At 43.4% G+C, this 22957-nt stretch overlaps 1 protein-coding gene across 3 annotated transcripts; it reads right to left on the bottom strand.

Annotated features, from left to right (window-relative positions):
- Window positions 1–5964: 5964 nt before the first annotated feature.
- Window positions 5965–22922, bottom strand: eml2 (EMAP like 2). Of its 3 annotated transcripts, XM_028962111.1 has the most exons (23): window positions 22811–22922; window positions 22471–22689; window positions 18584–18769; window positions 17710–17836; window positions 16987–17094; window positions 13461–13489; window positions 12520–12649; window positions 11950–12099; window positions 11714–11783; window positions 11436–11546; window positions 11140–11235; window positions 10185–10319; window positions 9932–10031; window positions 9577–9731; window positions 9135–9260; window positions 8578–8709; window positions 8362–8429; window positions 7991–8079; window positions 7330–7427; window positions 7162–7249; window positions 6974–7069; window positions 6758–6888; window positions 5965–6490 (listed from the first exon to the last, which is right to left on the bottom strand). In XM_028962111.1, exons 2-23 carry the CDS (start codon window positions 22538–22540, stop codon window positions 6365–6367), a joined length of 2421 nt encoding a protein of 806 aa, XP_028817944.1. In that variant the 5' UTR covers window positions 22541–22689; window positions 22811–22922; the 3' UTR covers window positions 5965–6364. The 3 variants fall into 3 exon arrangements, with proteins under 3 accessions (XP_028817944.1, XP_028817945.1, XP_028817946.1); XM_028962112.1 differs by lacking the exons at window positions 22471–22689; window positions 22811–22922 and adding an exon at window positions 19994–20099; XM_028962113.1 differs by lacking the exons at window positions 16987–17094; window positions 17710–17836; window positions 18584–18769; window positions 22471–22689; window positions 22811–22922 and adding an exon at window positions 15216–15854.
- Between the last annotated feature and the right edge of the window lie 35 nt (window positions 22923–22957).

Here is a 22957-nt window from a genome sequence, read left to right as displayed (position 1 = left end):
CAAACGCATGCACACGCACACACACACACACAGAACGGCGAAAGCGGGCGCAACTGAGCATCACTCGCACACTCAGTTCGTGCAAATTTACCATGTTGCCAGGTAGTGACAAATTCAGTCTTACACAGTCTGGTATAAAACCTACACAGACGCAACGTTTAGAGGCGTCTGTACATTGAACCTGATTCGGTTTAATATAATTTTCGGGCGAGAATGGTTGGTGACCAGTGGAGTTGGTGTAATGCTGTCATGACGTTTATATGTTGTTACATCAACTGTTTCCCATCTTGGTTATAATGGTAGTTTGACTAATGTTGTTCTAGGCTGTTGCAGAAACTCAAATCCACTTTTTCATTCAATTAGTGTCCTACTGGATATCTTTTCAAATGTGTTAGAAATATTGTTTTAGGCTGCATATTGCATATACAGCAAGGCGTAAGGCTGAAGGAGGTACACGGGAAAGGGACATGAAACCACATTAGTAGTCCAAAATCGTATTAAAACCAGTCCAATCTTTCCTAAGAAGGGCCCTAGGGAAGCTCATCGAGCGGGCCCATGTTTGAAAGTGTCCACCTAAACAAATGAATTTCCAGAGCAGAAGCGTTACTTGGCATGCAACAATAGGCCTGTGTCATCAATGATTACGCTTATAATCTGTGAACCTTCGCCCCACAGGATTACAGCGGTTGCACGTTTACATCAGTGGAAATAAAAGATCCGCCTCTGAGATACATAAAAATCAATTAGCCTCAAATGAAATGATCATTTCCATAACAGTTCTGTTGCCACAACAGCATCAGAGATACCTCACACACACACACACACACACACACATATATATATGTATATATACACACATACATATACATATATACATACACACATATACGCATTAAACTTTGTAACACTTAAAAGTAAACTCTCTAGGTTTTTACAATTTTGGGAGGATGTGAGGAATTCAGGAAAAAATACCACAAATATGGTAAAGTCATTTATTTTCTGAGATGGAAAACCCTGATTCCCAAGCCTGGTCAATGTCAAGGCGAGTCACCTGAAAATGAACATAATCTGCTTCATCAGAGACACAACACACCCACGGTATCAGCTGTTTGACCCACTACCATGAAGAAACAGTACAGCCAGTTCCTGGGTGAATAGCATTTTCCTGCGCATCAGAGTTTTCAGTCACTTGTCTGCACTTCACTTGATCTTCTGCTTTGTGTGCTGAAATATAGCTGCACAGCCACGTTTTGTAATCTAATAAGTGAAGAACATCAAGTGTTGCATTTTAATGCCATTTATAACATAATGCGTACATGATGGTGGTGGAAGTGCAATTTTACCACTGTAATCAGTAAAAAAATCTATTCTTATAAATTGCAGTTTAAAAATGTTTCTAATGACACTGGCCTTCTGGGCATATTTTAGCATGATAACAAAGCTTGGTTTTAGTTACAGAGGCAAAGTAATTCTATGACATCATCGTATCGGGCACATCTACTAATATCCTGTAGTACTGAAAAAAGTTTGTAATTGGAGACTAAAGCCCAAATCTAGGCTACAATACTGAACAACCAGAGCTGCAGAGCGGCAACAACTCATCTGTCCTTGGAAGTGGGTCCGATGGGGTCTTGCCAGGACAGGTGGAATGAGTCAAATGTTCAGTAAATTCAGTAAAATAAACTCTCTGGCTTGCAGCAAGTCGATGCGCTCTTCAGCTTCCTTTCAAAAGTGAAATAATGAATCGACATTGTACTGTTGCAGAAGAGTTGGTGTTTTATTAAGGAAAATCTGTGAATACATGCATTTTATTAACCAAGTAAACCCTGCAGTTCACATTTGCTTCAGGTATAACAAAAAGTGTACAATATTACATTTAGATGTTATAACATTTACATGGTAAATGATACTTATCATGTGAGGTAGAGGAAAATACCTCTTCTAAATTAGGCCACAGGGATGCATTGGTTGGCCTTCCTGAAATAAATGAATTAACATCAAATAATTGAAGCGGAAGCATTTGTGGTATATCATGTGTTCCCCACTCTGTCAGGATCACTTGTATACCAGCTTCTTATGTCATTGATCTCGGTCTAAGCTGCGTGTCCATGTCTATATTCCACAGTGAGATAAAAAAACATCAGGGTCCTTCATGTCTGGTGAAATTTACCCAGGCAGCCGTGGGAAATGTTGAGCCTATGGAGGACCAAAACGCAGTCACCGTCACGGACAGTGCTGTTATGTGGAGGCACTCTTTTTTTATCGAACGAAGGGTCAGAGGTCACCTCTCTTCTAACTTCACTCCAGCTTGGTCCCTTTTGCGGGGGATGCTACATGTGTGGTCATGTCCAGTCTTGGGCGCGTTGCCAGCAGTGCAACAGTTAAGACCCAGGTCTCTTTATACTTTTAAGTTGACATTTTTCTCAAATGGGCACAGCCAAGAATAAAAAATCAAGAGCATTCCTGTACCCAGGCTGAAAAAAGTTTTTTATTTAGCCTCCACCCCGTTCAGTTTTTTTTTTACTGTATATCATATCAACTCCCTGAAGTCATTTCTCAAAAAGAAATGCTGTAAACACAGATTTTACATACTGTTATTTCACTTTTTTTTGTTACATATAATAGTTCAAATGTAATTTTCTGTATTTCTAACTACCCTGATCTAGCGTTTAATAATGAAAAAGAATGTCACTTTTTGCATGAAACTGCTGTTGCAGGATTATTTTCTCTGCACACATAACTTTTGGGTTTAACACACATATATGTGCACATAATATGAGCCATAAATTAGTCATGTTTTTAAAACGTAAAAACTTACTGAGCCCGGTCATAGCCATGGGGGCAGTGGTGGCCTAGCAGGTAACGAAGAAGACTCATAATTGGAAGGTTGTGGGTTTAAATCCACTGAGGTCCCATTGAGGTCCCTTTGAGCCATGAACCGTCCCCACACACTGCAGTAAGGGCGATGGATTAAATGCAGGGGACACATTTCGGTGTGTGGAACTCTGTGCTGTTGTGTTTCCCTATGACAATCACTTCACTTACGCGGTGTCACGCATTCTGTAATGCCATGGAGCAGGGACACACTTGCCTGACATCAGTGCAATAAGCGGTGACTTTTAATAAACAAAAGTAAAATGGCACAATGGCCAAAACAAACAGAAGTCAACTGAAAAAAACGTGTACGTAGCACTAAACATCACAAGAGTCAGAACTGAATGCAGGACTTTTAATAGGTCCTGACCTCTCATGCCTGGGAGCGATTGACGAACATATTGACTGAACGTGTTCAGTAGACTGATTGGGAACTTTCCTCCTTGATGGTTTTTCTCGCGCACTCGCTGAGGGACACGCTGCTTATTTTCTGTTCTATCGCATGGTCTCCTAGGAACCAGACTAGATTTTGTAAGAAGCCCTGCAGCAGAAATGGATTTCTCTGTAGTCAGTGAAGTGACCTCTTACTTGCACGGCAGGCCTGAGTCAAAATGCCTCTAGTGTACTTATTCATAGCTACATGTGAACGATCCTTGGAAAAGTTATCATAAGTTGATATTAAAAAGCATAGGGAAATGTACATTATATCATTAAAACTGTGTTTTTTTTCTTGATCATATTGGAAAACCAGTGAGAGTTTTTGGATATTTTACTTTTTAGAAGTCAATGACTCTTTTTTGGCTGAATCTCATACTGCTGCAGTGCTTTCTATGCTTTGCGTAGGTATATACACTTGCAACAAATCACTGCGCTTGGTATTAAAATGTATCCATAATTCATGTCAATGGAATATGCAAATGTAATTAAAATCTAAAATAGTTTAATATCAGGCCAAACCAGTAGGCATGACTGGTATAACTTGGCAGTAGACAGAGAAGGTGGAGTGAATGGAGAGGAGGGGTCTTTGTTTCCCAGACCCCTCACTGGTTCCTTCCCCCAGTGTTATGTGAAAACCAGACAATCGCTGGAGGCAGATATGAGGTCCTGAACTTTTTTTTTTTTTTTTTATGTCCTTTTAAATTGAACCATATTCCCTCCCTATGTTGCAATCTGCACAGTAAAAGCATCACTTTGCACTCATCCGCCTTGCCCTGCTAAGTCCTACTTGGACCTACTTTGAGGAGTTTGTTGTAATGGAGAGCTGCAATGTATGCATGCTGCATGGAAGCTGCACAACATTAACAGGATATTAATACTCCACCTTCTGCTATATTCAACTAGAAATATTTACATACTTTAAAGTCAGCCAAATGCAGCTGCATGAAAGCGCTCCCAGTGAAAAATGATCTCACACCTTTATCTTTGCCAAAAGAGCTGTTTGACCGGAGCGCACTGGGCTCCCTTCGCTCAGGGGTTTGTGGGAAAAGATGGTACAAAGCATCCTCACAATGTAATATAACAACGCAGACTGATACACTTAACACATAACTAATAAAAAAAAACACAATTGTAAGAATTCTTTTAGTTCTTTCATGCATTTCCTATGCTGTAACTAGGGCACTTTTAAATGAAATAAGCATCTCCAGTTTGTCATTTTCAGCACATCTGAACCTCATGGGTCAACTACTACTTCAGTCTTGGTACTCCTCCCTGAATGTTTTGGAGCCTTCCAAGCATTTTAAAACCAGGAAATACTGGTAATTTAGCATCATTTTCAGTCTCCGTAGAATGGAAGCTCGGAGGAAGCTGGGAGGATTCATGAGCGTGGAACATCTTTCCAAGGGCAACAAGATGGCAGTACTGGAACTACACCAAATACTCCGTTAAATACATTTTTTACTGAGTCATATTTAAAAGTGCTTACAACAGTCTGACACATACCAGCATAAACACAGGATGTGTGGCCATGAGGGAGCCAAAAAGCTCATTTGGAACGTGCAGCACCACAAACAAAAAAAAAAAAAGCCGTAACCGCCACTGCACTCCAGTTCAGTCAGTTTAATGAAGCAAGATCTGGCTCAGCCCAAGTCCCTGTATGTACATTTGTGCACCTACATGTCTATCTGTCTTCAGACACCCTTGGCTTGGGCAGTGGTAACCCAGCGGGCAAGTAAACAGACCCGTAATCGGAGGGTCGGAACCGCCAAGGTGCCACTGAGCAATGTACCGTACCCACACTCGGCACCCCGGTCACCTTTCCTGGCTGCCCAATGCTCCCTGAGGTGACGGGTAAAATGCAGCACCGGGTGTGTCACATGTGACAACTAATCACTTTCACTAAACTCAGCCTGGAAACACACCAAAGAACCAAGTGGTTTGCAACATGGCTGATGAAAGGAAGCCATCCATCTAATTCCACTTGACATTTTATATACAGAAAAGAGAAAAGATTCCTATTTCAGGTCTGAAAACAGACAGATTAGTATTCCCACACACCAGGGTACAGTGATGGCAGCATCCCCAGCACTGTTGCCAAGCAACCAATTAGCTAAGATGTGTGCTTCCTCTTTGAAGATGAAATCCTGTAAACTAGCTCCTCGCTTGAGGTGGTGTTGCTGCCATGTTTGGTGTATAACGAAAGTGAAGGGGCGGTTTTACATTATATGTTAGCAGCATCAGACATTTGTGCAGGAAGGAGGATTTTACGAGAAGGATATGTAAGTGGTTTTTATTACGCTGATGCATTTTGAATTATGGACATGGCGGGTGTTGTTCAGATCTGACCTTCCTGGCAATACATCACGTGTATTGACAGTAAATATGGTGGAGCAGCAGATCAAGGGGCATCAACACCCACCCTTGCAATATTGACAGTCAACATCTGAGTGCTACTCCACACTTGGTTAAAATATAGACCTGGTGTTCTGTGTAAGTCATTAACCTTTTCAGACCCAGCGTTGCTAATACAACATGGTAATCAGCCTCGCTCAGCGCCTCCCCTCACGAACACCCCAGGGGCCGCCAGACATTTCAGCAATGCGTAGAACAAAGTGGGACTGGACAATGAATGCTGAGAGCAAACACCGAACACCCCTTTAAAAACTTTATTAACCAAGAGAAACCAAAAAGAAACACAGCCAAAGCTCACTTCTAAATATGGAATGAAGTGCTAAGTGCCACAATAAAATTCACTTCCAATATTAAAATCCGACATACACTGCATTACATAAATATTAGTCCTATTGGGTTTCTGCATTACATTAGCATTTAGCAGATAAAATGTTGTTAAATAGCCTTTAAATAATGTTGACATTCGTGACATGCTTCTTTAATCCGTATCAGGGCGCCATCTAGTGGCGCCTCAGCAGAGCACTCAGGCAGGAACAGGGGGTTCCAGACGGGGCGTGTCAGGGAATAGGCACAGCAGTGCTGCCCTCTGTTGGGCAGGAGGCTACAGTGGAGGTCGCAGCGGTTAGGCCAGCAGGCGAGGTTAGGCCAGCGCCCACTGCAGGATGCTGGTGTCCTTCCCGCCAGTGGACAGGAGGCGGCTGTCATCATGAAGGAAGGCAACGTTGGTTACGTGGCTGCTGTGGCCACTGTACTGGTGACTGGGAGCCTGAAGACGAGACAGGGAGCAGGCAAACGTGGCAACAGAGAGAGAAAAACATAGCCTTTGTTGGAGTTAAGCCTATTCATAAGCACAATTATGGTCATTGTGGTTATGAGGTACTGCATTCATACAATTACAAATTGTTCCTTTTTTCTTTCCTCTGTGTTTTCCTGTATATGTATTTATATTATCCATATTTTTTACTGTAGTACAGATTAGAACCATCAGTCTTGAAGCTTCTCAATATAACGTGGGTTTCTATGAAGCACCTACCCTTGGCTGGGAACAGGGGTTGGAAAACAAGTGCACTTTTCCAAAGTCATCAGCTGAAGCAAGCAGGGAACCGTCGTGCGACCTGCACACGGCGTTGATGTCTGTTCCGTCAGCACCGTCTGGCCAAATGCCTATCAACATCGCACAATAACGCACAGCAGTCACCACGTGAGCGTATCAATAAGCAACACGACCCCTCCTGACACGCGGACTCACCAAACACACTAAATCCCAGCACGCAGGTGGAGGTGGCCCACTCCAGGTTCCGCATCGCATCCGCACTGGTCACGTGTTTCCCGTTAGCCGCTTCCCCTTGTGCATCATTACACAGGAAAATGTCAGGAGTGTTTCAGACGCTGACCTTGACGTAAATGTCATGAAGGGTTCAGAAAACTCAAACTCACAGTATAAGATCTCATAGTCCCCTGAGTTGGTGACAATGTAGTGGCTGTCGGTGGACCAGTCTAAATGTGTGACAAAACTGGAATGGCCCTGAAAGGGAAATACGGTTGGTCAGACATGCAAGAAATGAAAGGAGTCCAAGCCGTACACGTGTCTCCATGGTGACGTACCGTGCACTTCCCCACGCGGTTGTACTTCCGGCCGTTGTCAGTGACAGAGTAGATGTAAACAAAGTTGTCATGCGACGCCACGGCTAGGTACGCTCCATCTGAGGGAGACATGAACAGCGTTGGATTTAGCAAGTCAATGATCCCGACACGGTAACAAAAACGCTTTGTGCCAGGACCTTATCCCACATTAAAGCCATTTGCCATGGAAGGATGTGATTACAAATGAGGGGTGACAGTACACAGGAGACACGGTAATTATTCACAAGCCTGGAAAAACTAATTGGCCAATTAGTGAATAGATGTGGAGCAGAGACATTATGTAACACGGCAGAGTTTTAGCCTAGCAAAATTCAGAATATAACAACATTAAATCATGTTTTATTAGGCACCTATGGCATTATTATGCACTTTTGTTTTAAAAATCACAATATTTTAAAGGAAAGAAAAAAACTATATGGAAATTCTATGTATTATTTTTTTTATACTTTTACTCTACACTTAGAGTGTTACCTGCAAATTATATGCAGATTAATATTTAGATTATATGCAGCTCAATTTAACCAATATTTATTAATAAACCTGAAAAAGTGTTTATAGCCAGGAATAAAGACTGCAGAAATACAGCTCCGGGTGAGCCAAAGCCAAAGGTTTATGATAATACCTGGGGAATACTTGACTACAGAAATCATCTCATTTCCGTCGGTGTGCACAGACACAAGGTCCCGGGTTTCAGTGTCCAGCACAAGCCACCTAGAAAAGTGAGAGAAAGAAAAGATCACCAACCTGCTTTTCTAGGCACAGAAACCAGGCAGGGACAAACTGTGCTTCAACAGCAGTCTTATAAGTTCATCTGGTCACTTTGTGTAAGCTCTGCTTTGGGGCAGGCCATCAAATTGTACACAGGCTCAAATTATGTAAGCATAACAGTCTTTTATTTTCAGTTATATTCCATGTCATATTTACTATTTTTTTCTGTGTAATATTATTAAAATGCATATTTGGGACAAAGGACGAATTCATTCAAACACATACTTTGCATTTGTGGTGCCCACTGCCAAAACGAGCCCACTGGGATGAAAACCAGCTGAACAGGCAGGGTCCTGCACATTAAGGACAAAAAAAAATATGTTTATAGCCTCTGCTGCTGCTGATTATGATAATGATGATAATTGTTAATGCATTCTTCATTTTATAGCTTAAACAATAAATAAAGCGCATATGAAATGATAAAGAGAAGAAGAGAAAAACCTCAATGGTTTTGCTCCAGAGGGGCTGATGGGACTGTGAGTCCCAGAGGTGAACCAGCTTGTCCTGCCCACACGTCACAAACTGCTCCATGCTGGGATGTACATCCAGCCCCCACAGCTCATCCGTGTGCCCCTACGAAAAAAGAAAATGAGCTGAAGTTGGCAAGAAATGGCTATCAGTGGCTATCAGTGTAGACAATGAATAAATCAATAAGAAATCAATTAGTGAAAGCAGTGGTGACCTAGTGGGTAAGGAAACGGACCCCTACATTGCAGATTGTCCCAAAATGCAAAGATGCCACTAAGAAAAGCTCCATCTCCACACACTGCTCCCCGGGCGCCTTTCATGGCTGCCCACTGCTCACTAAGGGTGATGGTTAAATCCAGAGGACATATTTGTTGCGTCACGATGTGCTGTGCTGCAGTATTTCACAACGAGAATCACTTCACTTTGAGGGGCAAAACCTGTATCACACACCTGATATTTGTTAACCTTCACCCTCTCTCTTTCACTCTATAAAATGCAGAGACCATTATCCTTGTGATATGTCTCTATACCTGTACAATGGGTGAGAGGGCACTGGAGAACGATCCTCGTAGGATGGCATTTCGAGTCGTCCCCACAAACAGCCCTCCCTCCTTGCCTTCAGCAAGGCAGCGTATTGGTCCGTATGCCTCTGGAACCTAAACAGAGAATGATCACATTGTTTTAGTGACAGCCAGGGCAGTGAAATGACATGTATGTGTGGTTTTCACTCCACTCTTATCCATTTCTGGATGACGCAGCACATCAATAGCAAATTCAGCATTTTACTATGACACTCCATTATAGAACCAAGCTTCCATTAGCCATCTGAGGGGAAATTGATTATTTGATCCTAATTAATGGCCATCCGTGGGATGGAGTTTGGGAGTGAACCTGCCCAACATTTAGAAGTGCCAGTGTCTGTGATTCCAATTCAGTACTAGTTATACAGTTTGTGGTGTTAAAGTACTATACCTCCATGTCACTCTGCTTGTGATACTCGTGGTCCCACAGCACCACACGTCGATCCTTTCCTCCTCCAGAGATAAGTGTGCCATCCTTAAGCACACACAGGGAGAAGATGCCACCCTCATGAGCCCCGCCCACCACCCGGGTGATCTTGTTACCACCTGTCAATCAAAGACAATCAACTGATCACAATTGGTATAAGAACATCTCTTTAAGTATAGTCACAGCAGACTTACTAATGTTCAGATTAAATGTATGCAGCTTTAAATGTTATTTCAGTAGAACTGAATTCTTGATACACGTCATAATACTGATGCGGATTCAAAAAGCACAGAACAGCAGTTTGTTTTCCTCTGCTGACCTTTGGCCCAGACATAGATGTTCCCACTGGAGTCTCCGGTGATTGCGTCTCCATTCTCGGCAAAGGCCACACACAGCACATATTTGGGCTTTTCGTGTTTCTGAGGAATAGGAAACATCCAACATAGCTGTAACAAGCAGTGAGAATCAACTTTGCCTGTAATGTCAAGTTTAAAAGCATGGCAGGAATTTCAAGTCAGGGGCTGACAGAATCCCTTTATCTAGAAAACGGCAAGATTGTATTTGTGACCTACTTCAAACAGACCCTGGCGCTTTGTCAGGGTGTTCCCTTCAATGGTCCAGAAGTTTATATGAGATTTCCCACATGTAACGACCAAGTTGGCTTCCATGGGGTGGAAAATGGCCCCAAACACTGAGTCATTAGAACACTGTAAGAGCGAAACCGGACCATTATTGACAGAACACAAATCTAGAACATAAGATCTGAGCCACCAACTAAAACTCCTTCAAAGAAACTTCCTGTCTAGTTAACAGAAGTGAGGCATACAAAACTGTATTTAATGGTGCTAAAAAGCCAAGCACTTGTCATTTCAGAAGATACCTTCATACCTACAGTATGAACATTTACTCTAAGAGTAAAATTTGAGAGCTGATGCTAAGTGCTAAGCGTGACGCTTATTCACTAGTGTAAGGTCACACATCATCAAGATTTACATTAATAGATAAAGCAAAAAATACTAAAAAATTTCATAGCACCAGTTTGAACACTAAGTCTTATTTAGTGCAAATAGCTAATATATTTTGTGATTGCTGTCTGTGTGTAAATGCTGCTCAAATAAAAGGACTAAACATTTTTTTTATGGAGAAGATAAGTGAGAGTCGCTCATTGGAAAGTTCGCAGCAGACAGTGAATAACGTAGATGATGGATGTCACATTAGGTGAGTTAATGGTGGCTTGAAAATGTCAATGGCTCAGTGTGCACAGAGAGAGATTTCAGTTTGATCTAAAAGCAGATGAGTCTGCACACTCATCAGATAAGGAAGATATTTGTATTTCAGAGTGAATTGTCACATCATGCAATATCCTGTCCAGTTGGACATAACAGACATGCAAACTAGCATTTCATGAGCCTTTTACTGCACAGATGGGGCACTTTGGTGTTGGAGATCTGCCTCTTTAAATACGAACGCAGTATGGAGATAAGCAATAGAATCGAACGGATTCAATCCTGAGTGACGTATGCCCACCTTGACATCAGCAAGCTGCTTCTCTTTCTGCCAGTCCCACACGGACAGGATGTGGTCATTGGCATCATCAACAACGCAGAGATGAGCTCCACCATTCTGCGATGAGGTCAGAGGGTGCATTAAGACCAAATCCACACATACTACAGCCATGCAATGCCCGAACAACTTCCAATATAAGAGCATTTCACATTTACGAGCCTAGTAAAGGCAGCCAGTTCATATATGTTTTTTCATTAATGTCATAGAAACCCAATAAGATAACGCTTCTAAATAAGATAAGGTTCCTAAATTCTTACCGACTTGGAAAAAGCGGCACAAGTGACGGCGCGGTCAAACACTCCCATCCCAATCACATGAAGGGTGTTGAGGCTGACAGAGTCCCACACACGCACATGTGGAGGTAGGGCCTGGGAGAATGGGAGAAATGCGGAATGCTGCCGCTCAGTGTCTTGAACTTCATTGAAAAAATGTTCCCTTGTTGTCCAGCACATCTCACCCACCTCATGGTATTCATGGTAATAGGCCTTGCTCTGTGATACAAGCTTTTCTTTTAAAGTTGTTAAGTAGACTGTACCTTGCCATCTTTAGAGGTCCCTGCTACTTGCCCAGTTGCTATGGTGACCATGTCAGGATGGATAGCCAAACTGTAAACATAGTGGTGCCATAGTTAAAGCCTGCAAACAGAAGTCACCTGGCTTGTGTTCAAAGTCACTTATTAACTAGTTCGGTTTTGTTGACTTATCTATTTGTTCATTCAAAGCTTTTTAGAAGATGTCAACACTGTCAAACAACTGGGGAGGACCTGCTCACCACTTGACATCATCATTGTGGCCGAGGTAGTGCCTCTGCTGCTGCTCCTCCACGTTGTACAGCACCACAACAGAGGCGTTGAAGTAGACAATCTCGCCCGTAGGCAGAAGGTATAGGTTGGAGCGGCAGTCTCGGCCTCGGTATCCATATCTGGTTCAGTGGGAATTAGGGAAATTGCAGCCAGGCTAGGAACTGGGCAGTTGTGGAGAAGAAATAAGTGGACTGCAAACATATACCAGTAGAGGGCAGGGAAAAAAAAAAAAGGTATTTGACAAGTGGGTAACACCCTCGGCTATGAACCACAAGACCCCACATACTACCACTGTGTCCTTAAGCAGGACACTTAACCCTGAGTGTCTCCAGGGGGACTGTCCCTGTCACTATGGATTGTAAGTGGCTCTGGATAAGGGCATCAGAAATAAAATGCCATAAATGTAAATGTATACCACTGCTCATGGCTGAATTTGAAATAAAGTGAACTAGAGCCATTGAAAATTGCAACACTTCCTTATACTTTCACATTGACACTGAAATGCTCTTCTCTGTTCCTCTTTGAGTTTAAAAAGATACACCCACTGCAGCTTGAATTTTCGTTCTGGCACCGCCACCTTGTGGTCAAGGCTGTATCCGCTCCTCAGGTTGTCGGGTATGTGCATGGTGACCGGGCGACCACGCAGGAACATACGAACATAGCCATCCTCTGTGTTGTAGGAAACATTTATTGGTTGTTTGCATCATAAAACCATTAAAGTGCAAATCGACAGTCGACAACATCTGTAATTCTGTCATTGTTGTCGTCTCAGATATCATTAATGGGACATTTGTATGCATGATCAAAATATTAAGTTTCAATTGTAATGTGAATCTTGAATGATTCACAAGCATCACTGAAAGGCTGATCAGTGTGAACATAATGTAACCTGGAGATTTACATAAATCATATCATATCATATAGCTTTCAAGACAATCTAAACCGATGCCACACCATTATAATGAATTATAATTTGTGTTAGGAAAAAAAAAATGCAATGGGATTTAAATGACACATTATTCTCCATTTATGGTCTGGAACCATAAATCAATTTTGTCAAATAAAATGTAAGGAGAATCCCATCATACAGAAATAATGACAAAGGTAAACTTGTGGATGGATTATTATCCTTTCTTTTTTAATCTATACGATTCTAGAAGTGGTTCTGAAAACAAATTGTCCCCCGCCAACAATTAAAGGCTAAACCCATTTTCAACATCATGTCAAAGGAAAGCTATTTTGTGTACTAGGCAGATTGGTTGATTATGGAGAGTCTCTTGAGGCCTTGGCTGCTGCCTCATCTACAGTGTACTTCCCATTATTCCAATCTGTAGGTTCATGGGGAGGACTTTCCTGTAATCGGCTCATTAAAAATGAGCAGAGCCATACAGAATGAAGAGGCCTATTGTTTATCTGACCATACTAGTTTGTCCTCCATGTATCCTTTCAAGCCCCACCAAAGTGCACAGAGATAACCTACCTGCATTGAAAGTATATTCTTTGGATTTGCTGAAAAGGAAGAAAAGAGGCTGTTTGTTAAGACACACAGACTGTGACATCAGTTGAAAAACAAGTTCAGAATGTGCTTTAACTTCAGCCAGCTTTTTGCATTCTGGCCACTAAATTCTTCTGTTTTTTCCGGGTCTGTCAGATTTATATGGATGAATTATCAAGTGCATTAGCTGGTTAATGAATGCTGCGCTTTCTGTAGAAAACCCTCTTGAAGTCTCAGAAAAACTATTTCACTGTCTCCATATATCTACTTTCTTGGAATCTAATTAAAGTAGTTACAAAAGACACAACTAGTTTAAACAGGTTTTGACAGAAACAATGTTGTAGAGGGGGGTAGTAGCCTAGTAGGTAAGATAGTAACCTAGTTACAGGTTCAAACCCCACTTACTACCATTGTGTACCTGAGCAAGACACTTAACCCGGAGCTGCTCCAGGGGGACTGTCCCTGTAACTACTGACTGTAAGTTGCTCTGGATAAGGGCGTCTGGTAAATGACATATTGTAATATTGGTAAAAATTTCACATTAGCAGTTACCACTGAAAGAATAATCATAATTCACATTGGTTCAGGAAATATCAAATCAATTCACTAATTCTGTTTCTTGGTTTTACTATTAAAATACTGGATGGATTTCCACTGTCTGCACTAAATCCCCCAATATTCCAAAGCCACGCCTGCTGGAAAATAAAACTGAACATTACTTTGCACCACAAACAGCAAATGGTCCTCTATTTGAATGCATTACATTATTGAAAACTAGTGAAGACAAAGTCTTACTCCTCACTGAATAATATCAAGAGTTTCTATGAAAGTATACCTGAATGTACTCGAGTTTACTGTAGTGCTGCAGCAGAGGGTCCACAGAAAGTCTCTCTGTAAAATCATTTTTCAAAGCTAATGATGATGTAGAACACTGGCTTTGCTAAATGCTGAGATGAGATAATGGACAGTGAACCACCACATGCCCTGCACCATTAAACCACTTAAAGGCCATTATGGCTGGGGTCTGAGATAAAGCAATTCCTGGTGTCATATACTTTCAAGAGTTAACAGAATAATGCAATAACGTAATGACTTCAGACACTGCTTTAATCAAGATGCGATAAAGATGAGATAAAAAACTAAAAGCTTCCTTTTCTCTAAATTTGCATGTCCTCCTGCCTTTTAAACAAATCTGCTGTAAGGTCATTTAAATGAGAATTGTTCCCGTGCCTCTCCAGCTGCACCCAGAGGCATCCAGTAAGCAGTATGGAGATGGGAAGCAACGCATTTACTGCGTGTGAATGGAAAAAACAGGAACTGAATCAATAATCGGCTTGAACAGCAGCAGCCCCAACGTGCCTCTCCGAACCCACCGTGAAGCTCACGTTCTATTTGTAATGAACAAGTCCGTATAATTTGGAAACACTGAAATGAAATGGCCCCCCCCACATCGATTCACTCACGTAATTGCATTGGGCTGTAACCCGAGTGCAGTCTAGTCTCCTAAATCATAGCGTGACTGGATGCCCTGCGGTTTGAATGAGTCAGGCTGCTCCGCTTCTGGTTTACGCACCGTGAGGCGAGTTAATCTGTAGCCGTCCTGACCTGCAAAACTTTTCTCTGTGCAGAGTCAGATATTTTATAGGAACGACAAGAGGCTTTTTTCATGCTCCAAACGGAACAGAACCCTCTGGCCACTTCATGATTTAAAACCAGTAACATTTTCAAAAGTAAGTTTACCTTTGTGACTTCTTCATGGTGATTTTTTTACTCCCCTTGCAGCTCAGAGACTCTCAACTCTTTCTCTCCACCCACCAACAAGCGCCGAAAGCTGAGTTCCTTGTTGACACAGTCAACTTCGGCTGAGTGAGACACACCAGGTCTGTGGTCCCCGCTCCCCACCAATCACAGCGCACTTCCTGCGTTTGCATGACTGCCTAACCACGCCTCCCTTCAGATGTGGTAACATGATTCAGGCTAACAGGAGTGTTGGCCACAGGGAGGGGTGGGTGCAGGCTACTGCAAAGGCCTGCTCATTATGACCTCCCGTCCACAGAAGATCTCTTTCATACTGCTCAAAGCACAACATTTCCCATGAGTCTTTATAGAAAATAATAGCACGTTTATTCGAAGAAATCCTGCTATAATCCTTAGAAAAAAAAAAACTCTGTCTGCCATTGGTATAGTAATTATAAGAATGACATATGACAGATTTGACGGTGAACTCCTTTGTACCAAATAGGTTGAATATCTGCTGCCTTTCGGCTCGGGTCTCTACCTTGCAAATAATAATAAAAAAAACGATGTAAAATACTGATTTACCTAAACCATTTATTGCATTTATTTTCATGAAAAAATGACATTGTGCGTGTGGAGATTCTGTTCTCCTGGTGTTCTCTGAGCAGCAATACAATATTGTTCTCCATCTGCAGACCTGTCATTCATTTACAGCGTTGGGAGAGACCAACCCACCCCCCCATTGTGTATTTCCCTAAAAAAAAATGAAAATAAAAAATGCGCCATTCAGATTTTTTTGAGGATTTACCAAGTAATGAGTTCAAGAATGTTGTTCTGGACACGACTAACATCTAAATAAATGAAAGCAAATAGGAAAAAACATGCCATGAAGTACAAAATATATAGACTATATATTTTAACATAAACCTGTGCAGCCTGCGGTCTACTGGTTATGCCAGTGTTCTTTCAGTTTAAGAGGAGTAAGTAAACAGCACATCCATACTTGCAAAGCAGCCGCTTTGTTTGCCGCTGCACTTTGCCCCGCCCTCTGTGGTAACCACAGAGCAGCTGAGCCCTGTGTGATCCAGACACACATTCAAAATGAGATAGATGATCTTAATACTATAATCACTTTAATTGTGTTAGTTCTTCATATAATGTCGTAATGTCGATAATAAGTAATTCTCTTTTCTTCTATTACAGTTTCACTCAGATCTGGTCTCCAACATGGCAGACGCTGTTGCCGTCCTCCCACCCTAGCGTGCAGCTCACAGTTGGTACTGCCTGCAGTATTTGCTAAATGTATTACTGTTGTCCTCTAAGCAGGGTGTGGTCATCTAACAGAGATACAGAGACACGGACGCCACAGGCCATTTGGAAGAGAAGAAATGAAGAAGAGCTCCACCTTAAGGCGCTTTTCAGACTGGCATAGTCAGGCAGTGTTGGCTTCGGGCAAATCAGACAGCTAAAGCATTCTAGGCCGCAATTCTCAAAGCATTCCTAACGCGTCCTGTACATGTCGGGACAATTTTTAAATTCATGCAAAAATATTGCAGCGACATTTCGGAAAACAAAAGAAACAAAAGCACTTAATTCTAATATCTGAGATATTTCCTTGTGACTTATGGTTGGATATTACACAGTTTATGGAGTGACTGAAACATACATCCAGTGTGTGATTTTTATTCTGTGCCCATTACACCTCTGCTAGTTGTATTATGTGTTTTATGTGTTTTATATGCAAACTACAGTCAGTAGTTGGGTCAAAGGTCACCTGTCTCTCTTGCTGCCAGCAGAGCTGCTGGAGGAAGTGGTCCTGCTCCGAGAGTCAGACAGGACATCCCTCCGGGACGTGGACAGCCGCTCAGTGGACATGCTCTTTCTGAGAGGAGAGGCAAGAATAAAAAAAGGAAAGTGGCAACATCACAGGAAACGCATCACCAAAACAGACCTCAAGCTCATGTTTACAATGCGTTGCCTTGGTGACTGTGATAAGGACCATCTCAGGTATCACACAGTGTGTGAGAATATTTTGTATTTAATTCAGAATACTGTGACACTTGATTTATTTCAATTGTCTACATATCTGATCCTGATATCTGCCCCTCAGTAAAAGTCTATCAGATGACAAAGTTTGAAAAGTTTTAAATGATACATCACTGATGTCTGAAGAAAATTGCTACTTTTTCCTGCTTTAAAACTGTTTCTTACACAAAGATCCAGAGATCCAGTATCGGTGTATCACAGTATATTGCAATATCATTACTGCAATTACATTACACCCCATTACAATATTGTTTTTATATATCCCAGTTCATGTATTAACAATAGAAAGCTACAAAAAATGCACAAAAATGTTAGACCATTACTTAGATCTCACGAGATTAACTACATACTGTAGTGTAGCTTACTGTGGAAATATATCTTAATTATCTGACATGCACCATCTCCAAATGCAACTGGTAACATTTTATTATCAGCCCCTCGGTGGGTGTACCTTTTGATAGACACCAGCACTTCTTTTTTGGGTGAGGAGGGGGAGGAGGGATATCCCCCCAGTCTCTTTGGCTGAACGTAGCCATTGCCCATAGGCTTGGATGGTAAGGCTTGCAGCAGTTGCCGTACTGTGGATGAAACACATGAACAATTCCCACAGTCTGACACATTTCCAGCATTTATCAGACGCCCTTATCCAGAGCGACTTACAATCAGTAATTACAGGGACAGTCCCCCCCTGGAGACACTTAGGGTTAAGTGTCTTGCTCAGGGACACAATGGTAGTAAGTGGGATTTGAACCTACTGATTCAGAGGCGGGTCCACTAGGTCAGTGGTTCCCAACCTAGGGCACGCAACCCTCCCCCCAGGGGGTGCAGGGGGTCCACACAATTTCATCTGTAATGAGGTTACCAAAATCGAAACATTACATTTATAAATGTATAAAACAGCCCCGATATGACAATCCTGTAGGCTATATAGACTTTATGTAGCCTACAGTGTAAAATATGGAGAATAAGAACAAAAACTGCTTATTTTTTGCAAACAAACTGTAATAAATCACTTTATTCATTTAAAGTGTGTACACTGTTAAAAAAATAAAGTTCTCTCAACTTAAAACAACTACATGGGCATGAGCATAAATATGCTTTGCAGTAAGTTGCCTTAAATTTGTAATTTTTAAAAAACATTTTACAGTGTATGCAGGAAGGAATTGGGGTTGTATGGGGGGGGGTTCAGGGGATAAAGGTTGGGAACCACTGTTACTATTGGAAACCACAAGTTACTACTACCCCGTCCCACACAGTAAATATGAGGCTACCCAAGCCACTGGCCAGTTATAACTGGCTCACAAAAAGTCAGCGTGACCTCTGACCCTTGTTGGGTGCTCCTTTCCGTGCACCGCTCTGTGTTTGCTCCTCGCAGCAGCCCAGTCTACGCAGAGCGTCTGCCAGCGCTGCCTTCAACAGCTGGATCTCGTCCTCCTGAAGCTGCACACGCTGCTCCAGGTGGGACAGGCGGTCGTCCACCTCCATGTTGCTCCCCGCAGACAAGTGATCATCTGTGCAGCGTGAAGCAGACTTAAAATCACTCCAAACCGTGACAGAGAAAAAGACTATAAAACATCGGTTCCAAGCAGGATGAATTCCTAGGTGACTATATATAAAATGCACTGCCATCTTTATATCATCATTCTATTTGCACGGCTTATTGGAATTATAATCCTTGAAATATCAAATCCACCTGAACATTTACAACCTGATACAGATTACAATCTGATTTGTATAATTATTTCATACAGATAGCAGGGCCAGATCAAAAAATTCCAAACTATGCATTTCATTTGAGCTGCATTGTACGTATAACTTGCTCCATAAATATTTCTTGCTCATCATATGAAGAAAAACGTTAAGCATTACATATTTGTTTTGAAACGCGAGGTGTAGCGAGAAAATAGTTTTACGTTTGGATATCACCCAGATCCACAAAGGCGCTTACCGAGACCTGCAGGGTTTTAACATTTATTTCAAATCCAATCCAGCGAGTCGAACGGTTAATAACGTTAAAACTCCCCGTCCCCTCTGCTGAGTAGCACGGCTCCGCCCGCTGACGCCACAATTAGGAAGATTGCCATCTCTCACAGTCACAGAATTGCGTCTAAGCCCACGGGACTAATTAATGTCTCTCAGTCTGCACATAAACACCCGCAGGCATCACGACAGGACATGGGGTTGTTTTTTTAGCAGTTAAATCTTCAAATAAAGTGCATCTGTATCGTGGCACATGTAGTTGTATATAGTTTTAAAGTTTACAACTGTGTCAGAAACCGGACGAGGACGATGATGATGATGATGATGATATTACCCACATCAGATGCCATCAGCTGTGGTGATTTCTCATGCCCTAGGACAGCGTGTTGCTAAAGATCATTTAGCTCATCCCGACACCAATTAACAAGCGTGCTTTCACGAATGCATTATTCAGTAGCCACTCCTCTCGCCAAGAGGTCCGATACCGAACACCGGTGCCCCCCTCCCAACTGGCACGGCGGGAGCAGCAGGTGGCGACCCCGCCGCAGAAACCCCGGCCCCAGCGCTAATGTCATGTTAAGGTGAGGGTAACGGAGACAAATGGGGGGAGCGGCAGGATGGACGGAGGAGGGATGAGAGGACGCGGCCCGCGCCTCGGAGAGGACAAAGGAGGTCGAGGCGAAACCGGAGGCTCTGTGGCCGCGGCTGCTGAAATATTCATCCCCAGGGAGCACTCCCACCTCACGTCCTCTTACCTGCCATGCCGGTCAGGGCGCCGTCACCCGGGCAGCTCTCCGTCCGTCTTTCCCTCTCCGCCGTCCCTCCGGGGGGCTTCCTGAAGTCCCAGGCTCGGCGGGCCCCACCCCCCGAACGCTACTTCCTCATCGCCCTCCCTCCCCCACATTCATCCGCAGAGACCGGCGGAGTGCTGTTGGTAACGGGACACGCCCCCCCCACCCTCCTCCTCCTCACCCCGGAGCGATGCCGTGGAAGCCGGCAGAGGCCAGTCTGGCTCAGCATCCAGGCACCACCAGGAAGTGGGACCACAGGGCTGCTGCTGATCACTCCACACACACACACACACACACACACACACACACACACGCGCGCACTGCCCTGCGGCGTCAGCACTATCTACAGCAATGTCACTGTTCTGAATGGCAATGAGGGGAGAGGTGCATACCTCATCATACCTCATCGCAACATTCAAATCAGGGAATAGATTTTATTCCTTCAAAAAGAAACACACTGAGTGTACCGTGTCTAATGATTCATCTACCAGGCGGCTTCAGCAATAAAACCATTTATTGCTTATTGGAAAGTGGGAGCGAAGCCAAAAAGCAAAGCTGGTGATAAAATACCAGAAAGTCTTTGTTCCAACTCTCACCTGCGGCCATGATCTTCCCGCTGATGTTAAAGAGGCTCAGACGTGGGTTTGATACAATGTCTAATAAAGATCTCCTACGTTCTGTCCCATGATGGAACATCTTGAAAGGGAGCGGCTGATCTGTGCACATTGACCCTGAGCTGGACTGCACAGGAGCTGGTGGACGTAAATCACATAATCCATTTACCGGACAAGCTTTCATTCAGCAATTTCTGGAATAGAAACGACAGGTCACTGGGGGATTTAACTCACGTTTTAAGCTCCACTATTATGTTCAAAAAATTATATTGTTGGTCCAATAATTCTGTATCTGAAACATCTTTCCAAAATTCAGCTTTGGTGCAGAATTACAGCCACTTTGATCCAGTCCCACAATGAGATTTCCCAGGACGCGCCCTTTCGGTGTCTGTAGCTTTAAATGCTAATGAGGAGGAGAGAGGCGGGACGAGGAGGAGAGCGGCCTATAGAAGTTGGGGGGCATTCGCGGAAATGACATCATCATCACCATTCACCAACCACATTGTTGGGCGCAGACAGGAAGTCGTGTCGGCGTTTTCCCAGAAAAAATTAAATGAACCCTCCGGTTCTTCAGAGTCTCGAGTGACAGAACAAAAAAACATTTATTTGTGCATTTTTACATTTGTAGGTTTGGAAGCCGGTGGAGATAATTGGAGATAAAATCCAGATCCGACCGTCTGAGCTGCCGCTTTCTGAATGGCGAAGCAGAATGACCACTCTTTACACCTATCGCCATTTCTAGCCACTACATGACCATAGACAGGCTGGGGGAACTCGTACTAATGTTAAATAATCTCACTAAGTGACATTTTCGTGGCAGGGGACCTTTAGGAAAGTGGGGGCCAGTGTCTTCAATTACGATTTAATGCTAGTTCTACTTGCACTGGATTTTTAGAATACAAATATTCACCTGCATATTTTAAAGAGCCTTGTCCCTCAGTCTGTAGCTCAGGGTCCCTGAGCAGCCACCTGTCACTGCAAGCCGTCCTGGCAGCACAGATGGCCAGCTGAGTGCACAGTTTGGCCACTTCCCCGCTGTTTACCGATCCAGATATCGCTTACCGCCTCACAGAAACAATGTGTTAAGAAAACCTAACCGTTATGGAGGCCAAACGGCTCCATCTTGGAAACAGGAAGAGTCACCCGCCCATGTGGCAGCTGCGTGGGCTTCTCACCGAACAGAAGGTCCTAATCGAGCAATCAGGACCTGCTTTCCATATGGTGGAAGCGAGTCCGATTTGACTGAAGAGATACAGCCCATGGAGAACAGTGGTGCTTTGTCTTGACTGTGGCACAAAGCAATGGCCCTAGAACAATCGTCCACAATGCATGATCACTGGTGAGGTGACGACGGAACTGTGACACGCAAAAAATGCAGCAAATTCTGATGAACAGGTCAAACCTGGTGCAAACACAAACTCACAAACATGTCACTCTCTATAGTACAGCCTCCAATAAACATCATTCTGGGACATTGGTCTTGGTTTCCCAGCACGTGTCGTGTCTGAGCCTTGATCAGACTCATGTCTGACATGCTGGTGCCTTCTACCTCAGCAAGAAGGTCGAGAGCCCGCAGCCTGAGCAGAAAACCACCTGATGATGCCTGGCAGCATCCCAGCAGGGTGCTTTACATGCCAGCCTGGTATATTTGAATTCATACGGACTGCGCTGCCCGGGTTATTGCGTGGAAAGACCACGAGAGATAAGTATCTGTGTACACTGCCAGCAGGAAGCACACGCACACAAAAAAAAACAGATATTATGCGTCCACGCACAGACACAAAAGGTAATTTGCCTATTTTTTGCATGTTTGGACAGGACACGTACCGTTGCAATACTGTAGCAGGAGAGACGTGCTGTCGTACAGACTCCCGCAGGACGCGATCCGCTCCGACATCTCGGCCCCGGTGTCCCCTCTTCCTGCTGCCCGCGACGCGACGCGACGCGACGCGACACCTTTCCTCGCGCCCCTCGCTCCACCTGCGTGTCCGTTTCTATGGCAACATCCTCTCGTCTCACCGGCCAATCGGAGCGCACGACCAGTGCCTGGTTAAAATGTCAGAAACACAAGCAGCTTTAGCCTGTTAGATCGCCAACACGTTGTCGATTTAAAAAAACAAAACAATACACGTTTCTGGTTCGTAAAACGTCTGAAACGGCGCATTACGTTCGGCTGCTGATTGGCGGACAGGTGCCTGGTGTAGCGCTGCGTTAACGAACGAATTAGTGATGGACGCGGCGGTTCTTTTAGAGGTACTGAATCTTTAGAATCAGTTCACTAAAAAGATCCGTTCACCGAATCGTTCATGAGTCT

The sequence above is a fragment of the Denticeps clupeoides genome, chromosome 19 (genome assembly GCF_900700375.1).
Source record: "Denticeps clupeoides chromosome 19, fDenClu1.1, whole genome shotgun sequence".
NCBI classification, from domain to species: domain Eukaryota; kingdom Metazoa; phylum Chordata; class Actinopteri; order Clupeiformes; family Denticipitidae; genus Denticeps; species Denticeps clupeoides.
The sequence above is the reverse complement of the archived record's forward strand: the minus strand, read 5'-3'. Positions and strand labels throughout refer to the sequence as shown.